Raw genomic sequence first — 22,024 nt, 5'->3', positions numbered from 1 at the left:
AAAGTACTTAAATGTTTTGTTTCATCATTAATCTAAATCACAGTATTTTCAATCTAGAACAAGTTATTTCTTTTGTTTAAAAAAAAAGCCCACAACAAAACAAAAAAAACCCAATACAACCAAACATTTTTTTATGTTCAAATACTTCGAAGATAACGACTAGCTCACAAGGTCAGACTGTCATAGAGTAGTGCAAACTGGCCTTCTATTGCAAGAAACAAAGAATTAGATCAAGAGCATCTTCACTGAGTCTACCCCTCGTGCTTAAAATGCATTGGACTTACTGTGCTGTAGCCATTAATTCAACAACTCCAGAACTATATTACCCACAAACCCATTCCTCTATCTAGCAGGCAGAATAAACCGTGATCCTGAAAGAGGTGCCATGTGCATGGGTCTTTATGCCTCCAAAGGCTGCTGGAGTCTACAGGGACATAAAAAAAATTTAAAAGTCTCAAACTCTCTGAACCCTCATGCAGAGTTTAGTGCTTTAGGCAGAATCAGAGATTTGCAGGAGTTTAGATGTAATTAAATAAAAGCAAGTAGGATGTTTAATTTGAAATCCAGTCCCTAAGCTGTGCTGGACAGAGTTGGAAAATAGATAGTGGCTCCAATTCCTACGTCTATAGAAGCTATAAGGGGTTACAAAAAAAAACTTCCAAGAGGGAAACTTTTCTGGTTATACCAGCTGGCCTCCCCTGTTGGTAAAATTAAACAGACTATGCCAAGGCCTAAGAGCTGCTCTATCCCCTTCAAGTCAGTAGAGCAGAGACCTACTCTTTACAGATGTGCTTTGCTCGGGAGTACTGTTAGAACAACAACAACAAATAATAATTAAAAAATACAGGTATGAAAAAAGTTTGTAAGTTCTGCCTTCTCCAGGCACCTGAAATGATGTTTAACCAATGAGAATGCAAAATAAAAGCAGAAAGAAACCCACATCATTGAGGGGTTTTGAGATTACCACCAAAGAACATAAAAATAGGTTTTTCGGCACAGAAGGTTATATTTTAAAGATAGGAAGGAGGAGAGGAAAGGGAAAGGGAAAGGGAAAGGGAAAGGGAAAGGGAAAAAGATGCAAGAAAGAAGAAGAAAGAAGAAAGAAGAAAGAAAAGAAAGAAAAGAAGAAGAAAAAGACAAAGAAATAGAGAAAAAATAGTGAAAGGGGGAAAGAGGAAAAGAGATGAAGGGAGAGAGGAAATAAGGATAGAAAAGAAACAAAAGCAAAGAAAGAGGGAGGGAAACAAGAATGAGAGATGAAAGAAAAGAGGAAAAGGAAAGAAAATGGAGAAGAAGGAAAAGAGAAAGGGGAGGGAAAAAAAGGAAGAAAAAAGCTAAAGCAGAAGGAAGAAAAAAGGAAAGTAGGAAAAGAGAAAAAAGGGAAATGGAAAAAAGGAGGATTACATCATTCATATCATCTGTACACTATAAGAGGTTTAAGGAAACAAGCTACTAATTTAAGCTGTTTGAAATATTTAGCTGTTGGCATGTTTTGATTCGGTATTTTTTCAGAAATTATATATGGGAAATATAATATGCTTTGTTAATATAAATATGAAGGGGATAATTCATTCTACATGGACAGAGAGGGATTATAGAGGTGTAGGATCCTTGCTTTGAGTAAATTTGTGGTAGCTTTTCTAGCTACTTCAGTATTAGTATTACAGAAACTCTAAAATATAGTACTTCCGAGTTGTGTATAGCCACACTGGTATTACTTGCTGATGCTTTCACTACATATATGTAATTATGCAGACTGATCTTATTTTTTTAATTACTGTCAGTAAAGATAGTTTCTTCCATCTATATTGATTTGCTTTAATCAGATGATGCCGTCTTTTAATTTTGTGAGTCCTCATACCTCAATTAATACCATTTATTTCATTAGTAACTTTGTACCTAGGAAATGTAAAATGCTTCATGGGAAATGAAATACACAATTGAAAGGATGAGACTGAGTGTGTAGAGGGGGATGTAAGTGCTTCGATTTCTTTAAATTATTACATAATTAATTTTCTTTCTACCTTGCATAAAAGATAAATGTTTTGACAGCTGTGCTGCATTAATTTCCATGTCTTAGTCTGACTCATATATAGTCCAACTAGTACAACTAATTCCTTCTTTCTAGGACTTCATTTTACTTCCAGCCTACCAATCCGTCTGTGATGTATTGCCAAAATAATGGCAGATTTTGTCATGTGTCGTATCACTTATATGTCATGCCTATATATTGCATGTGGCATTAGAAGGATATTGACACTGATTAATTATTTTTTAGAAAGTGTTTCAAACCATCTTGAATTCTTATAGGACTATCTCTGAGCATGCTGTCTAACAGCCTTAGTGTACTTCTCCCCTGAAATCATATGTAGAGGTTTCAAGGGCTCAGGACAAAAGCAAATCAGCCAGAGCAAATTCCTTCACCCTGTTTTGCCCAAGAAGATTTTTCCCCTCAAGATAACTTTATTTAATCTCTTTATCATCCTTAGTTCTGTGATGTAATTTTAGTCTTATTCTATATATTATAATAATGTAAATACACATTTGTAAATGTGAAGAAACCTAAAATAGCTATTCAGCAAGCTGTCTACGAACAAATATTACAGTATATTACAAATATTACTTTTATCATCTAACTATATAATTCATCTTAATAAAGGAGGGTTTCACTCTGGAACTCCTAGGCAAATCTGCCTTTGATGGGGTTGCAGTTCTTTCTAAACAGTTCAGCTCTAAGCAGTACCTTGTGATCAAAAAGAAGTGGATTTGAAAATTAACTTAGACTAGTAACCAATACTCATTAATGAGGTACTGTAGCAAATGTATTCTTTCATTATGTGTTTTTCATTTTACCACCTGCTCTTTTTAAGAGAATCTATTTCCACACAGCCTCAGTAATAATCACTACAGCAAAAATGCAGCATAGAGAGTCAACTTAATTTCAACTCTAACGCAGTAGAATTATACCAGGATTGATTTTTCATCCTCTGCAGTTCCTCCATGTGTTCAAACTCTTTGGAAAAGATAAAAATTTAATAAATAGTCTATATTTAGTCTATATTCTATGCTTCTTGGTATGATGTGAAATGATAGCATACTTTTGCAAATGTCTTAGCGGTTTCTGAGATTAAACAGATCTGCCTGTTTTATTCTTGTAAAGAAAAAAGAATCTAGTTCATATTCATCTTTCAGTTGTATTTTTGAAACACAGAAATTACTTATTTCAGAAAACAAATAAAAACTGTATAGAACTTTTTCTTATATGTAATCTGCTTCTCTTGGGATGTGAAGGAGTCACAAAGAAAGGACCTGAAATGCACTGACCAAAATGGAGCAACCTTTCTTGTTGTCATGCTTCTTTGCCAGGCTTCCTGCATAGTTGGAATAAGCTGCATCTAGGAGCATAAGGAGAACCATGTCTTGAATACTAAGCTTTCGATAAGAGTGCTTCACTTTTCATGTTTATTGCCCATTTAACTAACTGTCCAGATTTATTGTGATACTATATAATATTCTGAAATAAAAACACTATGGATTTTGATTTTATTTTCAGAAATACATATGTGTCAGGAGAAAAGCATGGAATGTGTAAAGTGTGAGACACTTTTTAAGAACAAGAAAAATGTGGAAGTGCATTTTTCATATTTTGTGTTATAAAATGCTATGAGTGTATGTGTGATAAAACACCAAGGGGACGTAGATTTGACAGCTTCCTACTGTGAATAGTTATTTGAAGTACATGTTCTTGCCGAAGAAAAAGGCAGCTGTTTCCATCATCACCCTAAAAACTAAGCATGTTGTGCAACAGGTAATGCATATGATAATTCTTTCATCCAGCAGTAGGTTTATCATTTTTTAAATGTGGAAAGACCTTAGAAGTATACAGAGATAAAAAGTGAACTTTCTTACTATGATCTTTATCCTTTCTTACATCCTTTTTCAGCTGTTTACATCAGGTTTGTGATAATTAACTTAGCTTAAATAAAACTTCCAAATGCATACATTAATAGAAAGAAATTTGGTAATAGAGTATTCTTCAGTCAAGCAAAAAAAATAAAATAAAATATCACAGCTGGAAGCTGGAGCTAGCAACATTCAGGCTTGAAATAAAGTACAAATTTTCAAGTAAGTGCGTTCATACCTAGAGTGTTTTACATGGTTATGTACCTTAATAATGGCATTTAAAAAAATATAAATTGTTTTTTAACATCAATAAATAAATACAATATTTATAATACAATTGCATTCTGCAGAATTACCTCTGATGTATTCCAAACTCATTTCTAACTACTTTACTGCTAGTATGACCATTGATAAAGTGAAATAGTTGTATAAGAACTCCTATACTGTACCAAAGACATTCTTAGCCCTCCTTGACATTTCTCCAAATACAGTGCTACCCATTACTGTGCAAGAAATAGGTATCCAGCAAAGGACAGCAAATGACTTTTGGAACAGCAATAGGTGAACAAGGACAATCTACTCATGATTCAGTGCAGCTAACATTGCACTTAAAATATCAAATAAAACCAATTCAATTAGGAGCACACCAAGTAGGCAGGTTGTGTTCTCCCCTCTAGAAGAAAGACTTTGAAGGAGAAAATTACAACAAATTTCCATTGGGGGCTATCTGTGATGCTCGGTTAGCACTGAGTCTTGTTCTCAAATGCCATAAATCATTTCCTCTATCACATTTCATCTTCAGCACTCCCATTTCAGGCAGCAAGAAACCACCACCAGAAATCTCAGTGCCCAAGCATCCCAGGAGAAAATGCAAAGCTCTATTCACTAGGTCATTTTCTTTGTTTCTTTGTGTGCTTTTTTGTTTAATAGTAAAAGTACTTTTGTGCATATCTGGCTACATATAGAGTACACGTGTGCTCACGTATGTACGTATTTGAATTATTATTACTATTATTTTTATTTTTATTCTGTTCAAGAGCTTGTTTCAACCACTGTTCACTACGAATGAATCTGTGACCTTGTGGAGCTGCAGCATGCAAACGCCTCGGAGAAGGGCAGCCAACATACAAAGGCTGCATTGAGTGTGTGGGCAGGCAGGAAAGCTTTTGGAATGCTGGTACCAGGCAGCTCTCTAAAGAATGTTCTTTTGGCAGAAACAGCCGTGCTAAAAATGAGTGGGAAAAATGAATTCAAAATGTAGAGCTGGCCTGCAGTTCCGAAGCGATAAGAAAAGTTGGCTGTTCACCATGAGCTGCCAGTTGCATATTCTAGGTCCTTGCTATTCTCAGGCCCTCCTACAGCCATGGCCCTGACCAGGGTTTTGATATAGCACAAAGTGGCTGTTTATTGCTATTGACTGCTGAGGCCTGTGCTCCGAAATGTGTTCTGTCAACAGAATGTAAGCGAACTTGGCATTTTAAAGCTTGGCTGCTGCAAACACATAGATTTCTTGGAATTGCCATGCAGCAGGACCGGTGTTGCAGTCCCCAGCTCAAACTGAAAATGTTGCACAGGAAGACGTATCATGTGAAGGTCAGATTTACCTGAGATCCTGAGGGTTTTGTGGGTTTTTTCTTTCCTCATCAGCATTATAAATATATCTTGTCCTTGCTTTGTTGCCTGTCAAAGGCTACACTTCTAACGTTCTAAATTTTGTTCAGTATGCTTTGTATGGAAAAAAAAAAAGTTGTTATTCAATGCAAACAACCTTCACATGAAAAGGAAATATGGCTGTGTATACAGTACATGATATTGTCTTAAAAGGAGTGATTAAAATCTGCACTAACTCTGGGTAACACTGAGGCTTTTTCTGCTCTTTTGAGAAGCGGTAGTTTGTTTGATTTTGTGAGAAACCACATGTATTGTTTTCTGTTGCTTCCGTAGGAACTGCAGGCAGAAATCGATGTTCATACTGACACCTTCCACAACCTGGATGAAAATGGGCAGAAAATCTTGAGATCTCTGGAAGGCTCTGAGGATGCAGCCCTATTGCAGAGACGTCTGGATAACATGAACCTCAGATGGAGTGAGCTTAGGAAGAAATCTCTAAGCATTAGGTAGGATCTAAACGTAAGAGAAAGCCTAAAGTTGGTGTGTAAGGTGAACTTCTACCTTTTGCTAGTAAAAAGGTTTAGTTTTGTTTCACATAGCACTATTTCTGTCCATTTTGAAAAGATTTGTTCTATATTGAATGTTGACTTAACTTTGGTAGAATGATTAGGTTTCTTGGTGTGAAAATGATAGTAGGGAGTTAGGATTTGAGGCATATGATGAGGTTTTGTAATTACAGAAGGAGAGATTAACATGTTTAAACTGTAACTGTACCCCTTCTAAATGTAGACTTTTTCTAGGCTGCGTATGATTTATCAATGAGTCATGAAAGAAAGTGATTAAACAACCTATATTTATGATAAACTTTATTTCTAAGGCTGCTATTTCCAGTGCAAAATTAAGAATAGCCTTGCAAATGAGAAGATGTATTATTTAAGATTTTAGCTGTTGTCTAGAGGGTGAACAGAATTACCAAATAAAATCCAGGGGTAAAAGGAAATCCATAAGTAGTGTCACGAGAGGAAAAACTTCTTGCAAGGAAAACTATAATAAATAGTGATGTTACAAATTATGAAGTGGAGGTACAGGCTTCAATAGGCTGAAAATTGCTTTTCAAAATAAATTGTCCAGGAAGCTTCTCTTCAGAAATACGACTTTTACAATAGATAACCCAGCTCTGTTGCATTCAGTCTCGAGCAGTTTTTCATTTGCTTGCTTGCTGTGTGTTGGTGGGTAGTTCAGAGGGCAGCAAAAGGCAGAAGTGTTCTTCAAAGTAACGTATGAAATATTAGCTTTTTTCAGCTCAGGCCCTGAGGGAGGTCAGTCTGTGTAATGACAAAAGCCATCTTCATAACACCAATCATTAAAAATAAATGAAGGATGTGAGGTTGAAAAGACATTAGTAGCTAAAGAAAAAGAGAGACAAATTCCTCCTTTTTTTTTTTTTTTTTTTTCTGAGGAGGAGCAAAAGTAGAGGCATATAACCCTTCAAGGTCTCTCTGGGATTTTTTTTTTTTCTTTTACTTATGCACTTGCCCAAATGCAGCAATGTTTGAGATGAGAAAAACAGTCAGTTGGCCAAATATCAGTAATTAAATATGTGTGACTTTCTGTCTTTCAGTTTTTGCAGTTCCATGTATTGCTGACGTTAATCAAGTCAGAAATAGTAACCCTAGTTATATCACAATAACTTCTTGAATTAAATGTTCAAAGCAATAGACCTCCACTCTAAAATGTTTGCTTTCAATAAGAGGCTCAAGGTTCAAGAACTTATTGATTAGGATAAGAAACAATTCTCAACTACTAAGACATTAAATTTAAGTGTTGCTAGCCACTAGAGTGAATGAACAGTCTACTCCCAGTATGTCTGGAGCTATTTCTTTCCATCGCACACTATGGAATGGATTTCATCATAACTAGCAATGCTTACGCAAAAGAAGTATAAGACCAGAAATATGAAATGTTCCCCAAGTAGCAGTCCCACAAATCTCCTCATTTAGCATAAGTTTTAGACTGCTGAAACAGAAAACTCATGCTGTCACTCAACTTAAGTGGGCATTCTTTTTTAAATTCATTATATAAAATATATGGTAGATATCAGGAGAAGCCAAGCTCATTTCCAGCATTACTTTTCTTTCATTCTGATAAACAGCACAGTTTATCCTAATAGTTTTTTTCTTTCTTATAAAGAACTGATTTTTTGAAACTCTTTTCCTATTATCTGTTTTGTCTGCACCTGCTTGAACAGTTATAAATATATGAATGTGTGCATATAATGTACACTAGCATGCACATACATAAATATTTATTCCCAATGCTGAAAGAAAGGCAGAATAAGATGAGTTCAAGAAAACCGTTGACTAAAGGAGGGAAGTTCAGAGCACAGTAGCAGTAACAAAACCACTTTGGGTCATTCTTTTTGCACTTTTTCCCTGTAAAGCCAGATCTGGGAAAACAGGGAAGAAGCGAAGACTCTAGTGTTTGCTTCCAGTTGTTGACTTGTCTGGAAGAGGTGGAAGCTTGCATTTGCTGAGATAAACATGGGAGACAGGCGTTAACCTGGCAACATCTCCTCTCATCCCTCACTGCTTTCAGGGGCATCCTGGGGCTTCCCCAGCCCTCACTGCCTCAGGGCTGGCTTCCTCCAGCAGTGCCTGCTGTGAGGCAGTTTTGCTTCAGCCCACAGCTACCCTGTGAAAGCAGAGATCAAAAGGCAGCGTGATCTATGTGTGTCCCTCCCACACAGCCTTTAAGTTTGAAAAAAGAGAAAATTTTCCATTAGCTCACATACCGGAGCAGCTGAGCTTTCTGTCAGCCTATGGCTGATCTATCCGTTTCCTTTCTCTTTCCTCACTGCTACAACTACCTGGTGTAAGAAAGAGGCTAGAAAGAAGACAGGATCCATAGATCAGTTCAAAGAGATATAGCTGTCCTTACCTTCAGCAATTCCTCATTCCCATATCCAAACTAAGTAATAAGGTCTGCGAAACACTGAGTCCATATTTATCACATTTCTTTATAGATCATTCTATATGAGGTATAGGAGTAGAATTTTCACTGTCAGAAAATATGTGATTTTATGTGCAATCACTGAAAAAAAACGTAAATGTTACATGAACAAAGCTGGAAGTTAAACAGAAAATACATGCAATAAAAGAAAATCTATCTTTATTTTCCAGTACATTTTACCAGTTTACTGTTACGTAGTATATACAGTGATTCAATTAGTTTCATTCACACCTCTGTTCAAATGGCACAGACATTTGGGTAGTGTAAGGGGATTCTATTTGCTTTAACAATTTCTTCATTACTTTTTGGGAAAGGATGGCAGTGGTTCTCTTATCTTAAAGATGAGCAACTACATGAATCTTGTGTGGGTTTGAAAGGTTTGTGTAGTGGTTTAGAGAAATGCTGGCTCTTCTCTGAGTTGAAAACTACTTTCTACATTTCAGCTAATTAATCTCCTAGTAATCCTAAGTGATGACCTAAGTTACTCTCGTGCCAGTATAATATACTTGCTGCTGAAGAAGAAAACTAAAACAAACAAACAAAACCAAAACCAACCAAACAAAACCAAAACAACCAACCAACAAAAAACAAAACAAACAAACAAACAAAATAACACCAAGAGATGGGAAAAGGATGTATGTTGCAGGCTGGCACTGTGGAACCAAGTTTAAATCACTGTCGTCAGAATGTAATTCAATGCTACTCAAGCTATTTGAAAATCATTAAGTTAATGAAACACTAGGATCTTTCTCAGTAAATAAGCTTGTACAATTTAGGGGCTTTTTTTCACTGTGCCTGAATATATCTTATATTTAACACATGTTTTCAGATCCCATTTGGAAGCCAGTACAGACCAGTGGAAGCGTTTGCATCTCTCTCTGCAGGAACTTTTGGCATGGCTGCAGCTGAAGGAGGATGAATTAAACCAGCAAGCACCCATTGGTGGAGATCTTCCTGCTGTCCAGAAACAGAATGATATTCATAGGGTATGATTTTTTATTTTTTTTTTTAAATGATCCTTTGGTCATTTTTTTTTTTTTTTTATGCATGTTAGTACTACATGAAACAGTCCTTGTTGGAGAAGGGAGTGTTTACTACCAGCTGCTTGGCTTTTTTGAAAAGCAACACAGCATTTTCATAGGCCTATCACAGACAGCTGGTTTTCATGGCCAGAACAATTATTAACTTAATATGATTTGAGGATTAAATAAGTAGTTCTGAATTTTTTTCTACATCAGGCATTTAAACTTCATATGTACTTTTTGAAACCCTATTTTGATATTGATTTTGGGAATGTTTGTGACAGTAGCTGATATCAGTCCTAATGCACAACTGTGTGCATCATGAAACTATTGTAATAACTTACTGTAACTGTCTATGGCTCATTCTAGGGAGTTCTAATGGAAAGGCAAGAGCAGAGCATCATATGGGGACTGTTATAGACTAAGCTTTGTAGCAAAAAGGAACCTAAATCCAACACTTGTATGGGAAGTTTTTTTTTAAAAAACCCACCAAATTAAAAACCCACAAAATAACACAATACTGATGAATAATTCTTCATACAAAGATTCACACAGGGGTTTTCTGTGCTAAAGGTATGCTTTAAGTATATTTCCTGTGTTGAATCAAGTTCGTGTCTGCATGATGCTAGCCTAATGTCTGCTTTCAGGTAAACAGCTTTTAATTTGCTATGCCATTGCAGTCTATTCAAGTCTGGATGTGAAATCACAGTTCTAGTTCCTCAGAGCTACTTTTTTAGTGGTGCCATAAGGGATTCCAATAGAAAACTGATGTCCTACTAAAATAAAGCTGAGGAATTGATGAATGAAGCAGTAAATGGGGAGAAACTTTTGTTCTGAGAAGGAATAGGGAACTACGTGAAAGGTAACTGGAATAGCATATCCAACTTCAGCAACTCGTATTCTGTCACTTATGTACTCCATAAAACCCTGTCTAGACCTTATGATAAGACTTATGTTTCTTTTGTGTTAGTTTCTGATTAAAACTTTAATTTGTGAAGCCTCAGTTAGCAACAGATGTCCATAACAGAAGTCAGATCTCAACCCACTAGGACTGATTCAGTAGCAAGTTGGGAATACAGTGTCAGCATTTTTGTCATCTGAATAATGTTCAGAAATAAGCATTTAATTTGGTTACAGCCTTTGTATGTCTGCTTCTCTAAAATAAAATTTTAGAGTAACAAAACTTTTGTCATCTGAATAATATTTGAGTATTTGAAAACATTACCTTTCCTCCTAGATCAAAGAAATAATTTCTTCATCCAGAGAAATTACTTCTCATAATATTTTAATATTGTATATTGTTATATAAGCCACTTGAAAGTTTCCAAAAATTCATCATAAAGGTGGCAAGACTTCAGTGATGGTCTAAGTGATCTCCCTGTCACTCACCAAGTGAAGTGTTTAAGTTTTAGGGGTGAAAAGTGGTTGCATAAAGGTAAGGTACCATGAATAGGTGCAAAGTGACTTTACATAATAGATCTTCTCACTTCTCCATTTTGATTATCTTCTGTGCCACATGCAGATACATACAAACACCAGTCTTTGATCATTGTGTCTAGTATCAATGCTAGAACATTGTAGTTCCTTTTAGAAATATGGCTTCTTTCCTTTTCCTATTTTGTAGCACTTCTGTAGTTTAATGTGAAGCCTTTCTAGTTTTAAGTATTTTGATTCTCTGTGTAAAAAAGAAAACATAGTCCTTGAAATTAGTTACCCTGTCTGCTCTTCAAAGATCTCTTACAGAGAAAGAGGGGAAAGCAATCAGTGCAAAACTCTGTCGACTTCAGGTTGTCTTTGACAAAATATATGTTTGCAGCTTGGAGTTTTTCTACCGTATTTTTTTTTTTTCCCTGAACAGTATGGACTTTCTGTTACTCTAAAATTTTATTTTAGAGAAGCAGACATACAAAGGCTGTAACCAAATTAAATGCTTATTTCTGGACATAAGAAAAAAACTTTTAAAAAGGTTTGTACCATAAGTGTAGAAGTATCTATCTTAAAACTGAAGTACAATGCTGGATTTCCCGCCACCCCACCCCCCAAGAGTTTTGGGCCCCTGCTTAAGAACAAAACTTAGCTCTCAGAGTGTTGGATGTGAAAGTAAAGAGTAGTTGAATTTTGGTCTTGAGAAAAAGAATTCACTGATTGTTCATTTTGTTCTCTTGAATGTCAGTTCTGGAAATCAGTTCTTCAGTAAACAAGTTAAGTCTCTACCTGATCTGACCAATCTTTTAAAAGACTCAAACTTCTAGCTTCAATCTTCTTATATCAGTACAATGTCTTTCCATCTGTGAAGAATTATTTTTGCAAGGTAAAGCCAGAAGTTAACCCACGTAAATTCTACACTGGAGAAGAGAAAAACCCTCAGCAGGAGAATGTTATTTATAAGCAGTTTAGCTGATTGCCATTGACAAATGACATGATGAATGCAAACACGATTTTAAGCCTGAATCCTTTTTCTGAAGCAGTTTTACAAGCTGATTATTTTTTTTTTTCCCTTAAGGATGTAATTTAAAGAAAAGCAAACATATTTAACCTCTTTATCATTTAGAAGACCATCTGGAATACCTCAGACTTTCACAGCAGAGATGAAAAGAGGTTGTTTTTTATCATTAGAATGCTCCTAGTTGCCAAGATTAGCTTTAAAAACTTTAAGAGTAGGATTCAGGTGAAATTAAAATTTCAAATACTTGAATCTGTGCCAGGGGAGAGCTTGAACTCAACTGAGAAATAAGATATCCTTGCAGTCAAAATAATTATTACGTTATAAATGCAAGGTGCTTTTTAGACAAGGTGATTTTGAATTTATCCCAAATACACCCACATAAGCACTATTTGCTTGTACAGGTGGTCATTTTGTTGATTTTTGGCATCTAAAGAAATTGTGTCTATGCCAAAGTCTTAGAATGTGTGTATGTGATGGGGAGGGAGAGTTAGTCAATGATAAAAAATACTACTGTCCATCAAAACATTATTTAATTATCTTACAGTTTTCTTTACTAAGTGTCATAATAATGTTTTATTGAAATTGTATTAACTGTGCACATGTTACTGTTAATCTCAGATAAGTAACTTAGGCATCATGCAGATAGCTTTCTTTTTCTTTCATTCTTTTAAGACTTGCCACATGTGTGTGGTGATTGTATTAACAGCATTAATAACATTTATGAATATAAAAGTTAATTATTAACCATTCCCTGGAAACACTTTCACATGAAATCTATAGCAATAGTGCCTAAGAAAGAGTACAATTCCTGCTTCAACACACTAACCTTTTCTAGTGGCACAGTTGATAAGTATTTTTTAAAGTTGATGTCAAAACCCATTTGTAAAAAGCATTCTGGTTGCAAAATATCTAGAGTTAATTTTATTTTACTCTTTCTCTTTAAAATTCATTAAAAGCAAAAATATCTGTTTTTCTAATAACAGAGATTAATGTTAGTTTTACTAATGCAACTCTCCTCTCATTATATTTTCATCTTTCAATTTAAACAGTCTGTTTTTCTCCATCTACAGAGATTTAAGGACACCCAGGAGGAGGTAGTGGAGGTCTGAGATAAGCTGATCAATATATGCATTATTAAAATTGTTGACAGAATGCCATTACTGCTGTAGAGTTGATGACAAATAGAGATGCTTAAATAAAGTAGTTTACTTGTTTTTCTGTCAGGTCATAAGTTATGCACGTTCGATTTCCTCTACAGTCACCACAAAGTGTAGAAGAAGTTAAGGAATTCAATGAAATTAGCTTGAAATCATTAGCTGTAAATTAGACATCCATTTAGGCTAATTCTGTTTTCAGTGATGGTCTGCTTTTTATAAAGATGTATTTGTCAGGGCTCTAGATAGATAAATTCTTCTTTTTTTTTTTTTCTCCCCCCCAAAAAAAGAGAAAATTTCATCTATTGCTACTTATTGTTTTTATCGGTAATGTGTTCATATTTCACAAAAAAAATCTATAGCCAGAAAAGCTGGCTTTATCTTCATACAGTAAGAAATTTATTCTTTTTTTTTTTATGGAATAGTATGAAATGAACAGTCATTATTTTTAATGTTGTTCTGTGCTACTGCTTCAGTCTCGTTTTTTTTTCATTCTCTCCTTTTTAAATTTCTTATACTGAAACATATTTTAACTCACTTGCTAGAAGTGTGCAGATCTAAACTAAGGAAGGCAATGAGAATTGGCAATGTACAGATTATAATCACCAGCTCCAAAATCCAGAATGGAAAAATTGGGAAAAACACATTTAATGCATTGATTCACTGTTTTCCTTTAATAAAAGAGAAGGTGGCCTTCTCTGTGATTAAATACAGAATATACAAAGTCAGAAAGTTTCTGTGAGAAGTTTCTATAAGTTTTTTTCTATTGTTTTGGGAAGATAGATAGAATGTTTCCTGCGCACATGCTTCATGGAATAAGGTAGGCAAATCTGATTATGTAATCCTTGTTCTATTGCACAGGAGATATTGGAGCAATGTGACTTTAACCCCCTTTTGGAAATATAGTGCCACTAGGTGTATTTGGTTGGTAGGGTTTTATATAAAAACAGTACAAGCTGAAAGAAGGTATTTTGTGACCTTTTCATTATTTGTACATGTACATAGGGGTCGACCTGGCCGCAGCAGCAGCACTCCATACAGCAGTATTACTCATTCCCAAATACATAGTTCAAAGGCGTTTCTAGCTTTTAAATCTCCTGTAAGTTGGTGTAGTTCTGTTTTCCCCTGGAATGTCTGTGACTCCTTCCCGCTCTTGGTATGTGTGGGCATAACAGGCCGTTGTGCCTGTGCCTCTTGTTTGATTGGCTTTAGACACAGACATTTCAGAGAAATAATTTGTGTTTGGAGATGTTTATAAAGCCTATTATATCTTTAAGCTGTTATACAACTCTAATGTTTAAAAAACAATAGGACTGTTGATGTCACTTTTACCACTACCAGATGAGAACAAAGCACACAGTCCAAGGGGGAACATTTTAAGTTATGCTAGCTGCTGGCTTTACTTGAGCTGCAGACCTGCCACACTCAAGTGGGACAGAATGATGTAATGTGAGGTGAGCACAAAGGCTAATTAAAGGAATAGATTTTCCTCATTTGGAGGCACGAAAAAGGCTTATTATATTTCCTCTTTCTGTTATACTTCATGCCAAAGTCAAGTATGAATTATAAAAATTTCTAAACCTAAAAATGTCTAAATTAAAGAGTCTTAACCCTGGAGTAATCCCACTCAGTTTTTACACAGAGCAATATCCAATGGTAGTTTACTTGTTAATATACAGTACTCTTCTTTATTTGTGAAAATCAGTGTTGGTTCTTAAGGGTCAACATGATTGTTTAAAACATTTATCACAAATATTAATAGAACAATAGTTTCCCTTACGACAGCAGATACACTCTTTGAAAGGATCCCAGTCCTATTGATGTCTATAACAAAAAAATAACATTTTTTACTTTTTTTCTTAATAAAAAGTTTTATTTAAATATTTATTGTAGAATAATGTAGTCATTTCCTCATGTTTACTTTCCTGAAATGTACTAAGAATTTTTGCCTGTAAGTGCTCATATTATAAACTGCAGGTGCGATTCTCAGTATTGGTTCTGTTAGGTATTTCCTGTACAGAGCATTTCATGCTAAATATAATTCAAAGTCTAATGAAGTTTTTGATATTGAATTTATAATCTTTCATTAGTTTGCATAGAAACCCAAAAGTTGATTAATAATTAATTTAATAATTATTTTAACTGAATTGGTGCATTTATTATGTAAGAAGCCTATATAATGCCTGTGTTGTAAAAAGAATTTTCTAGTTCCTGGAGTAAAATATATGTTTTCCACTCATGGCATATGGCTCACCTTTTTGCAGTATTGTGTTTTGTGTTACACTACACTATAATTATCTGCATATTTTACGTCTATGTTACTTAAAACCAGTAGGCATTTACTATTGTCTCATAAATAGAGAATAAAATGTTGAAATAAAACAGTGGTAAGGACCATTTAGATAAATTCAATGCAACGTGCAAAAGATCCAATGTAATGTGCAACCCATAGGCCAGGTTTCGTCTGCATTTTTGTGCAGCAAATATTTGGATTCAGATTAATGGAATCTTAAATTCTGTTAAAGAGAAGAAATATATATATATATATATATACTGAGATATGTATACTTTTAGTAGCCTACCAAAACTTCAAATTCCAACCTTGAGAATCTTACTCATGATTATTTTAGAAGCAGAGAATAGAAGAGAGATAGCAAAAGGAGCTGTTACTGGAGGAAGAAAAATACAAATAGGAAAGAAAAAGAAAAGGCAGGAAAGGAGACAGGTGCTAAAAAGCGTGACAGGAAAGGAAGAGATGAAAGGGAGAAATACAATTGATCTGAAAAGGAGCAGAACATACCACTGAGGAATATTAAATGTAAAGGTATAGAAACTGATAGTAAATACTGATTAAAGCAACTAGGAATTAACTATTTCATAAGGACTACTCTCTGCCCTTTAATTTGCACTCATGCCTGCCTACATCTAGGCTAGATTGTATTTATGAATTTTCACATTGGCCTTGATTCTACATTTCAGAAATCTCAGTTCATGTAATTTTGGAATAGATGTATCAACAGCATTGCTAGAAAAGAGTGTTATAATTTAATATATTGGAAATTTTTTCATTACTAATTTTTACAGATTAACATGTCAATATTCATAGTCTTTTTTGGTTTATTGTTTGGGGTTTGGTTTTTGTGGGTTGTTTGGTTTTTTTTTTCCTTATGATATAATGGTTGCCACAGTAGCAGCATTAGCGAAGTGGTAGCTGTGAGACATACTGGATTTTCCTTCTCATCCTGGTAAATGTTGCTTTCAAGAACCATTAGCTATGCTAGTATGGTTCGATATAAAGCCAGTCAAAGCCTTGAGCCTTGCAGTTCAGCTTTCGAGTTGACCCTGTTGTTAATCAACAAAAGGAATCTCTCACACGGTCAAAATGTGATCATCCATGTTGCAGCATGCTGGCATTACATTTACTCCTTTGAATACAATGTGATTTCAGGTTAAGCAAAACCTGATTCTCTCTTTTAATTTTTTTTTTTTTTTCTAGCTACTTGTAATACACATACGGAAGTAGTTGTTGGGAATTTTGATCTTAAATTGATGAAAACAAGGGCTAGCACTCAGTATTTCATTATATATCCACTTACAATAATTTTGTTTCATCTCTCAGGCTTTCAAGAGGGAGCTGAAAACGAAAGAACCTGTTATCAGGAGTGCACTTGAGACTGTGCGAATCTTCTTAGCAGAGCAGCCTGTGGAGGGACTGGAGAAGCTCTACCCAGAGCCAAGAGGTAATTGAAGAAAGAGCAGAGTAATAACACATTGCTGGAAAGATCAGTGATGATGAGTGGTGATTAAATAAATTCTGCCAGTCACTGTTAAAGCATTCCTTTTACACTCCAAGATGAATGTCAGTATTGAGAAACTAAGCTAAAAATATAGATGAAAGAAACCCTCAGAAGTCCTTCTGAACACTGTGGCAGTAAATAGACATGCATATTTATAAGCAGATTTTGAACTGGCTTTAAATCTTCAGGACCTATCTATAACTATAGGCCCATTTGAGGTCTGAAAGCTGCCATTTAACCTAAAATTCAACTTGTAGTCTCAGTACTACAGAAGCTCCCAAATCCACTCAACTGGTGCAAAAGATTCACAATTACTGATATATATCTATGTGCAGAAATAATTTGCTGAATCAGGACACAGTTGATAAAGTTTTAGCTACACTTTGCATGTTAAAAGTGCCTCTATGTACTTTAATGCATATTTGGTGATCTCTATTGTGGCAAGACTAGAATACATTAATAAAATAAATTTCACAAGTGTTTTTGGTTATGAATAGTTTCTTACTGAGCTTTAAACTTACCCAGATGGCAATTATTTTTTCTTCTTAGCATATGTCTTAAAAGCCTCTTGACTTTCACATTTAGAGCTGTCACCTGAGGAAAGGGCCCACAATGTCACTAAACTTCTTCAAAGGCAAGCAGATGATGTCAGAACTGAGTGGGATAAGCTGAATCTACAGTCTGCTGATTGGCAAAAGAAGATAGATGACGCTCTTGAAAGACTGCGGAGCCTTCAAGAGGCAATGGATGAACTGGACCTGAAACTACGCCAGGCTGAAGTGTTCAAGGGATCCTGGCAGCCAGTGGGGGATCTGCTAATTGACTCTCTACAGGATCACTTAGAAAAAGTCAAGGTATGTGTCAGTATATCTGAGTTTAAATAACTGACTTGTTCATTGTATGAATCCCCAAATCAGGAATTATCTTTTAAAATGAGAAATTGATAGCTTTGTATCATAATGATTTATATTTTTTAAAAAAGTACATATAGAGTTTTATAATTTCTGCAATTAAAATAGAATCAAATCAACATTGAGAATGTCTATTGCTAACACTGGTAAAAAGCACTAGAGGAATGTGTAAATATCCTCAGCACACTCACTGTTAACTCAGGAGATGCAGAGTAAGCAGTAAAGAAATCAAAATAGAATAGATAGAAGAATATATTATAAAAGTGTAGAAAAATAATTCTCTTCTTTATTATACTTTTGTAAGTATGATGAGCAGATTATTTAGTCTATACTTGTAGAGTAGAATTTAAATAATTTAAAGTATATGGTTTTGTTGTTTTGTTATGATGGTGGTATTTGCCATCTGTCTTATTTGATACCTAGGCTTCATAGCGCAAGATAGGTTTTTTTTAAAAAAACACCCTAGAAAAACTGTCATTATTTTCTATAACTTCATGCTTATCTGCTTTCAAGGGTTGTTTCATAAAATAATTACTTATTGAGAAACTCATTAGGACTTTTCCTCTTTCAGCATGACTACCATGGCCAGACTTTATAAATACTACAGGGCTCCTTCAGCTAGAGCACAATAGAGGCAGTTGCCATTTTGATAAGAACAAAGTGCCTCTGTTCCATTCACATAAATGGGAATCATCAGTCATTTTGAAAGAGATCTGAGCTGACTCTTATTTTCTCTAGTAGAACATTAGGATCTAAGGAAGAGGAAATAGAATAACTAATGGCAAGGAAAAAAAATGCCTTTATTAAAAAAAATTAAAAAAAGTCCTTGAGTTTTAATCACACAGGAAGTTTAATGAGTGTCCTGTACAAATATTACATAAGACAAATTAAGTACTTCATAGCTGATAAACAGTTAGCTGCAGATCTTGTTTATCTTTATTCAAATTCATTAATGAACAGAAGAGATCTATTTATAAATTCTCAGAAAGTGCTTGTTCCTAGTCTAAAATTGAGGTCCAATGACGGGAAGACTGAAGGGGCAAAAGAGATTTCTGGCAACGGGACAAGTGGAGGGAGGGGGAAAAAAGCTCCAACCTGCTCAGCATTTAACTGATTGCTCCTACATCCCAGTTACCTCTTTCAGTCTACAGGTCGAGTCCTTAGCTCCAAAACTGCCATAATCCCTCAAATTACAGACTGGGGTGGGGCATATGTATGCATATGAGAATGGAAAGTGAGTTAAAAGCTGTTGTGTAATTCCTAATGTGCAGTTTTAAAACTTGCCTTGTACTATTCAAGACTGGGAGAATCACTCAGACATTTGACTCAACTCTGCAGATTTTAGATGCCTTTGATATCTGTTAGTTGGCCTGAATAAACTGGTTTAATGAATTCCTGGTTACTACTGTTGTCTTCTTGGTCCTCTTAGTAATTGGTTCCCTTAAAGGTTAAATACTTTTCCTTTGCAAATGTTTCAATTAATAGTTAAATTTGTTGAAGACACAAGTTATATAGCCTTCAGTTATTAGTAAAGAGTAAGGGGTTTTTTTCTTTATAAATTGTATTATCAGCCAAACATTATCAAAATGATATATTATGCATGTCTTATCCTTGCTCTGGTTTTATGATGTGTATCACAATGACTGATGATATTACAGTGTGAGGGAGAGTACCTATTACTGTCTATACATCTAAGCACACCAAGCACCTTCTGAGCAGATCTTTGAAATACTGGTCAGAAGTGGTTCCATTTCTTGCAAATCATTCCCCTAATCAGGATCACAGTACCCTTCCCAAACCTCAGCTGATGAATAACTTCCTAGGGAATGAGTTTACCCAGTGCCATTTGTCACTGTTCTCTTTAGTTAGAGTTGCTGGAGCTCTTAAGGTCATGATGTAACATTGAATTCAGAGAAAAAAAAAATATCCTTGATCATTATTAATGGATTATTATTACAAATCCTTGATGTATTAATATACCAATTGGTATTAATCTCTGATTCTGAGGACAAGGGATAGTTTCACACACCTCTCTGAAAGAATGCAACCTAGACTACAGATGAACTATAATTAAAATATTCTTCAAACTTCTCTGCTGTCATCTGTTATTCTCACTTTTTTCTTTTCTTATCTGAGGGATCTTATCTGCAGTCTGAAATATAACTTAATAACACACATTCTTCCTATCTCTTCCTATCACTTAACTGTCTTAAATTCAGTTCAAGCCCAAGCAAATCTATTAAATGTCCCCTAATATCCATTGGCTGATCATTTTGATTGTAGCTCAGATCATATTTTACACATGACCTGGGATTTCTACTTTTCTCTGCAGCCAGTTCAACAGATGCTCTCTTCTTGCAATCAGTAGCAAAAATTTTTTTCAACAGTGTGCCTGGAGCACTTAGGGTCACATGAGACCACCACTCAGTTTTTCTATTAAGCTTTTCATGGTATGCAATTGCTATTCAATCATACCTGCCTCATCCATTCAGTATCTTATTCAAAGGCCCATTCCAGGAACTGACCACAGAACCACCTTGCCTCTCTTCCCAAAAGACTCTCCTTTGCTCCATACCAATAAAGACTGTGATAATGGTCATGCTGCTAGTGTGCACTAATCATTACATGTCATGCTGATAACTTCTCACTCTTTGTTGTCTGTCTATAGACACATCTGCTGAGAAATACTAACAGGAATTGGTACCCTTAGGAAGATTTTGATACTTTTTGCTCTGAAAAATTATTTTTTAAACTAGAAGCCACTATGGGATGATGTGCACAGAATTTTGTGGCTGAGAAGGCAATTTTAACAGTGTGTTTTATCTGTTACTAAAGGTAGTTCAGCTATTCCAACATACTTAATGAGAGCACAATGCAAAGCACTTTCTTGTGCCAGTGGTATTCTACCATATTACTAGTGGCATATGACTGCTTTAGCGTTCTGTCATACACAACACTGTAAGTGAACAGCAGAGCCTCTAGACACCATGGGGAATATAACTCTTTTCTGATTTTTTTTTTTAAACACTTTAGAAAAAAATAATTAAGAACAGTCAGCAGTGTGTGTAGTTTCTAGTTTGAAATAGAAGCGCATATTTCAAGAACATCTGCAAAATAAAAACCGAATTGTGTAGTCCTATTTTCAATTAACTCAATTCTGTTGTAGAATGATTTGTTCTCCTTCATTGTCACATAAAGTGGGCACCTTGTCTCAGTATGTTGATTGTTAATGTAAAAAGCAGCACAGAATTTAATGATGTCTTGTGTTTTCCTGTGAGAAATAGTCACAAAATTCTTAATCTTGCTTCATAAGAACTAGTTGTTGCTCTTGCAGATTCACTTTTACAGTTATGAAATAAAGGGCTACATGGGAAAACTATGAACTTTGAGTATAGATTATTGATTTTAATGTATTTAATGTAACAAATATATTCACAAAGGCTGTAAGTGTCCTTTTAAATTATTTTGTCACAGCCTATTTGCAAGTTTAATACAATTTCTACTAATTATTTGCTACAAATTTGTGAAACAAAAGGCAATGAGAAAGTCATGAGTACTGCACAAGTAACCCTTTTGGTTTGAGATGTCAGCCCTGAATTATATGCTGTTTATTTCAGATTTTCTTCAGCATAATTGACAGTTGTAGCCAATTCTATGTCAGTGACAAATGGTCACTGGAAAGTGTCAGCCTGAAACTTCTCTCTTATTTGTAAACTAAACTGAGTTTGCAATTATGAATAGATCAGAAATTAACGGAGCTCATCATCTGCTCCAAAATGACTTTCCATGTGCACTCAATCCTTTTGTCCCTAGTCATCTCTTCTCTAAATGAGACAAAAAGTAAGACAACCCCTGAAGACAACCCCTTAAGATAATTAGCTAAATTTCAGTCGTGTTCATATGTGCCCATAGAAAGAAAAGAAATAGATTTGGCAAGGTTAATATACCATATTATTACAAACACTCTAATACTAAATCAGCAGCCTCAATTAGCAAACAATTGAATGATCATAGGCAGTTCATTTAAAGAAGAAAAAAAAAAAAGGCTTATATAATCTTCTGTACTTTATTTTGATAGTGTTCAGCTACTGCTGTGCTGAAAAGAGGTATTTCAAAAACTGGACTCTTAGATTGCTATTATGAGGGAACTGTGCTGACAGCTGCTTACAAT

The 22,024-nt window shown here is 35.0% G+C and overlaps 1 protein-coding gene across 1 annotated transcript in view; it reads left to right on the top strand.

The window, feature by feature from the left end:
* LOC104523619 (dystrophin-like) overlaps nt 1-17,796 on the top strand; it is a gene marked incomplete at both ends in the record, with an annotated part of 69,382 nt that extends 51,586 nt beyond the window's left edge. The window contains 4 exons of the mRNA XM_010166266.1: nt 5,848-6,020; nt 9,353-9,509; nt 16,765-16,885; nt 17,528-17,796. Of these exons, the coding sequence (XP_010164568.1) occupies nt 5,848-6,020; nt 9,353-9,509; nt 16,765-16,885; nt 17,528-17,796 (720 nt within the window). The remainder of the gene's footprint in view (nt 1-5,847; nt 6,021-9,352; nt 9,510-16,764; nt 16,886-17,527) is intronic.
* Between the last annotated feature and the right edge of the window lie 4,228 nt (nt 17,797-22,024).

This window comes from Antrostomus carolinensis, unplaced genomic scaffold (genome assembly GCF_000700745.2).
Source record: "Antrostomus carolinensis isolate BGI_N321 unplaced genomic scaffold, ASM70074v2 scaffold7074, whole genome shotgun sequence".
Lineage (NCBI taxonomy): Eukaryota > Metazoa > Chordata > Aves > Caprimulgiformes > Caprimulgidae > Antrostomus > Antrostomus carolinensis.
Note: the sequence above shows the minus strand (reverse complement) of the source record. Positions and strands in the feature narration are given on the sequence as shown.